The sequence below is a fragment of the Crassostrea angulata genome, chromosome 2 (assembly GCF_025612915.1).
Source record: "Crassostrea angulata isolate pt1a10 chromosome 2, ASM2561291v2, whole genome shotgun sequence".
In the NCBI taxonomy this organism is placed as follows: domain Eukaryota; kingdom Metazoa; phylum Mollusca; class Bivalvia; order Ostreida; family Ostreidae; genus Magallana; species Magallana angulata.
This window is the reverse complement of record NC_069112.1, coordinates 60,330,562-60,336,228: the sequence shown is the minus strand read 5'-3', so window position 1 is coordinate 60,336,228 and position 5,667 is coordinate 60,330,562. Positions and strand designations below refer to the sequence as shown.

General features: G+C 36.4%; 2 protein-coding genes across 2 annotated transcripts; both read right to left on the bottom strand.

Annotated features, from left to right (window-relative positions):
• Positions 1-415: 415 nt before the first annotated feature.
• On the bottom strand, positions 416-1,486 carry LOC128174605 (uncharacterized protein F54H12.2-like). The gene has a single exon (XM_052840119.1). The coding sequence runs from the start codon at positions 1,484-1,486 to the stop codon at positions 416-418; it is 1,071 nt and encodes a 356-aa protein (XP_052696079.1).
• A 2,589-nt stretch (positions 1,487-4,075) lies between these two features.
• Positions 4,076-5,056, bottom strand: LOC128173299 (uncharacterized). The gene has a single exon (XM_052839012.1). The coding sequence runs from the start codon at positions 5,054-5,056 to the stop codon at positions 4,076-4,078; it is 981 nt and encodes a 326-aa protein (XP_052694972.1).
• Positions 5,057-5,667: the final 611 nt, after the last annotated feature.

The following is a 5,667-nucleotide window of genomic DNA, read 5'->3' as shown; positions in this document are numbered from 1 at the left end:
TTGGACTGAATGTCATTGGAAAATAAAGTATACACATAATGTAATGATTTTTTAAAGCACAATCTTGCAATTAAAAATACTAAGACATAAAGACCACACAAATCGGAATTACGAGGTTGAAGTTGTATGGCTTTAAAATTACATTGTACACTGTTCTTCTTTAAAAAGTTTTGAATGTCTTGATTGTATTGAACTGGTGATTTTCCAAGACTGTCAAAAAACTCTGCTTGGGCTGGACTGTATATGATTAGTGCCAGCCAGTGTTCTCCAGGAAATGGTACAGGTTGCGTATTAACAATGAAGGCACTTGGGTACTGTGTAATGATTTGAGGTAATGTATTACTAGCAAATACACCTTTCACATATTGTCTTAAACAAGGATCTGATTTCACCATATTTAACAGTTGTGATGAATTCATGGCTGAATGTAATTGATGTCTCGTGATTTGTCGATCTCTAGTAGAGATGAAAAGGTTGCAAATACTATGGCGTTGACGGCTTTGCTTGTTGCTTGTTTGAATTTCAACTCCAGTCTGGTGTTGCCCCGACGTATCAGATTTAAATACTCATCTCCAAACCCACACGGATCTACTGTAAATACAAAGAGTGAATATCCTTTTCCAAAGTCATCACGGGAGATGATCAGTCCAGCATCGTTGTTCCATTTCCCAGAGGCTTCAAATAAACGTACAAAGGCATCTGAATAAAGTCCCGCTGAAAAGTCTGTCTTTAATGGTCTACCGGGTACGCTTTCCCCGTTAATATATATCCCGACATCTGTTAATCCCATATGCTCAAAGTTGAAGGGATTAGTTGTGTAATCCCCATTCACAGCTTTTTGGTCCACCAGACCTACCACGATGCGATCGGGTATCGCCTGAGGAAATATATTGTCCCAATAAAACTCTGTGGATCCTTTTGGTATGGTATTCATTTTTAGCTCATTTCTGGTTAAGGTATACTTTACAGGAGTGGCTTCAATCTGTTTACTGTGGTTTAGCAAAACACCAGGATCTACCCGCACTTTGGCCACCTTGTACACGACGTCTAGTAATTCTATTTTATATGCCGGAGTACTATTGGCAGATATGATGACAAAAGGAGCACTGGATCTAAATAGTTTGATGTAGACGTCTACCCCATTTATTAAGTATTTATCTGTATCAAAGATATCTTCCATTAGGTTTCCTTCCAATTCAAAGACTTTACTTTGCTGTGTGTAAGCATATCGCATGACCAGTCCTGCATTGCCTCCGTTATATGCATTTGCGTCGTTAATATTTCCCTCATCTTTATAAAATAGCTCAGATTGTTTCTGTGAATATAGCTCGTCTTTTCCGCTGAATAAGATTGTTTTGAGGTACGCCTTCCAAGGGTAGTTATTGGTATTAAAAGAGACTAACTTGTTGTTCAAGTAGACGTCCATCTGGGAGAACATACTTTGTAGAGGTAAGTTAACGATACCGGTTTTTTCGTTTGCAGCCATTGTCGATCCATCTGCTTTCAATATACGGGCCTTAACGTACAATTTGCTTCTTTTGAAATCAATATATTCTGCACCAGAACCCGAGACTACAATCTCGATCGGAGTGTCAGATACGCCAATGCTAGAAATTGGTCTTGCTTCTGTAAAATATACTTTTTCAACCGCTACTTGGTTTGTTGGAGATGCAAAAAGAGAGAGTTCCATTGGTTGGGCAATGTCTTGATTATCACTGCTTAAAAATGCCATTTTTTTTTTTTTACAATTTAAAGATACTTCTGTAACTGTCAATTTGAAATTGTTTCTTTTTTCTTGTCTGTTTTTTCTTGTTTACTACTCGCTGTTGTTGCTTTTTAACAGATTTCGTTTTGATTGCCTGAGTTGAGTTTTTTCTTGTTGCAGGTTTAGATGACTTCTTTGTCTGAGTTTTAGGTGTTGCACGTTTCAATTTCTTTGACGAAATGGCAAAAGATTGCGAACGTGGTCTCTTTATACCCCCCTGAACTCTGACAAATGGAACACCCTCTTTGACATCCTTGGAATGTTCCACTTTCGCTCTTTCTTCCACTGCAGCTACTGGAGTCACGTGAGTGTTGGTTCCTTCTTCTTCAGATTTTAATTGAGAGTGGGGTCTCAATGGTATGACATAAGACTTGTAACTTCTCGCACCTTTCCCAATTTGTTGTGGTTTGTATTTGTAAGGATTAAATTTTTTCTCTGCCATATTCTTGTAAAATGATTCCCATATTCTGGGATCACTGACGTAAGTCTGACTATTCATCATAAAACAAAAGGGAACTTCTTGAAATGAAGTGTTACAGTCACTGGTCCATTTAAGAATGAAACTAAGTTTCCCTCTCTGTCCGTTATATATACAGCGATCTGCTGTAATTGGCCAATTTTAACTGGAATATAATAAGGAAGTGTGTAAGTGATATTTTCAGGTTTCTCTCCAAGGGATATGCGTCGTAGGAGGGGTGCCTCTTTTCCACCAATAATTGTTTCCTCGCAGATATCGCAACAAACAAATAACTCTGATTTTGTCTTGTTGGACGTAGTCCAACTCTCTGTAGAAAATTCCGTCAGGGCAACAGTCCAATATCCATCAAATTGAATTTGTTTACTTAAGTGTACTCGGAAGCAATTGGGTTTATTTTCAAAATATTCAGAGCTGTCCGTAGACGTCAATACCATTCGTAGGCTCATCTTGAATAGAGAGGACTTGTAAAATCATAGCAGCTTTTATTGTTTTTCCAGGGAACTCTCTGGAATCCATGAATTGAATTTTTTTGGCCATCCTTCCCATTTGACATACACTTCTTGGGTTTTACCATGACGCCTTCTTTTAAGTATTTTCTCCACTCTATAAGAAACGTCTTCTGACTTTATGACTTTCTGAAGCTCAGACTCGTAAAAGGTACCTTCTATAGGGTCACCTGCCAAATCTTTTAATTTGTACACCGGTATTTGACCTCTTTTGTATCTTTCATTTACTTTAAAAAACTCTTCTGTCCATTTCTGTTGATAGTCTCTTTGAAAAGGGTGTTTGAGTTGTGATAATCTGACATCATCTCCAATTTTAAATTTGAAAAAGGGTTTTGCTCTTTTTTTCTCCTTTGATCTGCCTAATGTTTTGGACTGGTTAACATCTAGCTTGGTTTTCCCAGAAAGATAAGACTCTAGTCTTATTTCATCGGCATTTTCTTTGTTCACATTAGCTGGAGCATTCCCACCCAATGATCTGTGAGGTCTTTTGTTGTAACTTTTTACCAAGTCTTGTAAAATATTTATAAAACGATAGGTTCGGTTCTTCATGAAATAACGATACATCAGGTTCTTCATGGTGCGAATAACTCTCTCTGCATAATTTGCTTTTGTTTCATTTTGTGTGTATATGGCGTGTATCTCCTCTTTCTTCAGAAATGCCTTTACCCAACGATTTTTAAATTCACTACCCTTATCAGTTCTAAGGGTATTTGGTTTTCGTCTTTTTTGAAAAACTAATTTTAAACCATCAACAATGTTCTGATGGTGCTTATTTTTTAGGGGAACTATAAATAGATATCGACTAAATATGTCAATGAGTACTAATAAAAATTTATAACCATCATTATGGGATGCAATGTTTGAAACGTCTGCCAAGTCACCATCCCACATAGAGTCAATGGTGTTCACTATCACCTTTGAACGCGGAAATGTTTTTCGAATTGGTTTATACAGACTATATGAGTCTTCATTATTTAAGAATTGTCTTATTCTCTGTCTACCAATCTTGTATTTGCCTTCCTGTTTAACAGCTTGATATAATTTTTCAGGCCCGGCATATGCCCCCGGTTTACCAGGTGTGTAGTAGAGCTCTCTTAAATAATCCGTATGGTTTGACATACTTTAACAAAATAATAATTTTTCTTCGACTGTTACTTTTATAACATGAAAAACACTAAGTAAAAGTATCATTTTTAACTATTTTATTTTAATATATTGTTAGAAGAAAAAATATTTACATAGAACATATATGAACATATATACAATAAATAATAGATTTCCATAACAAATCCGTTTCATTAATTATTTTTAGATTAGTGTTCATTGTCATTCAAGATCACTCTCTATGGTTTCCGGGTCTTGTAAGTCATATACGTTGTATTCCAATGAAATACTGTCTTGTGGATCGTAGCCAAAGGGTGTACATTCAGGGCAACTTAACATTCCAAGCTGATTTTGATGGGACTCGCTAAGAATGCAATGTTCAATGTCCTCCAGTTCTGGAACATATTCATGCAACTCCTCAATGACATCTTTAAGTCTTAAAAATTTCTTTTTGTTAAGAGTAACACCTTTTCGTGTAGGTGTAGGTTCTTGGACATTGTCTGGTTTCCAAAAGTGTCGTATGTCTACTGTTGAATAGCCTGGTGATAATGAAATGAACACACCTCCACCAACATGCCACTGTACTTCTTCATTTTCTTTTTCAGTATTGTCGATGTAGTTTTGAATATCTGGTAAAAGAGATTCAAACTTTAACCATCGGGCTAATGGAAAGGTAACTCCTTTCTTGGTGGCAATAAAACGACCACGTGATTCTGTGAAATGACGGATGTGAACGTAAATCTCCCCTTTAAAAGGCATTACGGTAAGAAATACGTCGTTAAAATCATCCAAAGGTATCCTACATCTTGGCTCATGAGAGTGTTGATCAGTTTTCTTTGCTTCGTTTAAGGAACCCCCTCTTTCTTTCGTACAAATGACTAATGATCTTGCCATATCCAGCTTCCTTTCGTACTCAGTCTTTGTGTCATCGTCTTTTTTCATTAGGAGCCGGGACAAGTCGGCTTGATTAGCTTTCATTAATGCTGTTCTCAGTCCCATAAATGCTCTTGAACCTCTGCCTAAAATTATTCTGATCAATTTTCTGCTTTTGTCATAATTGGTTTTTTCTGCCTCTATCTGTTCTCTCATTTCTTCGGTAATTATGTTTGAATTGTAAAGGTGTCCTGCAACAGAAACAGCCACCATTTTCTTCACCAGTGTCGAATAATTTGCCTTTATAACGTTTTGATGTTTCTGTTCCATCACTGTTTTTTAAAACAAGGATCTTACACCGGGGGGGAAATGTATAGTTGTATCCTCTTTCTCTGAGATGTGCTCAGAAATGATAAAACTTTTCTTTAAAATTACCCATTTATAAATGGTCAACGTCACGTGGCTATTGACTGTAAAATGCTAACTTTCTAGAACACTGACTGTATAATGCACTGTTTACCATGTGTTGATTGTGGGTGTAACATTTTTCACCTCTTGACTGTATACTCGCTTTTTAACGTCTATTATTACTTATGTAGGAGGGATTTTGAAAAACCACATAACGCCATCTTGACTTCTAGCAAGACTTCCAAGATTTTTCTATTTTATGCTCGTCTCACTGTTAAGTGTACATTGTTTCAATTTCCAAAGAAGTACAGGTAATAAAATGTTCTCCGTTTGTTGAATTCTTCTCTTAAAATGAGCTCTATCTATGGCATGTTCCATCCAAATTCCTCTTCGTTCTTCGTAAGGTATTAAAATTATTTGTACATTGTCATTAAATTTAACGCTTTTTTTGAGACAGTCACTTTTAGGTTTCATCTCTGGTATGTTTTAAACTGTGGAAAGTATTTTTGTGGCATAACACGTCTTTTTAATAA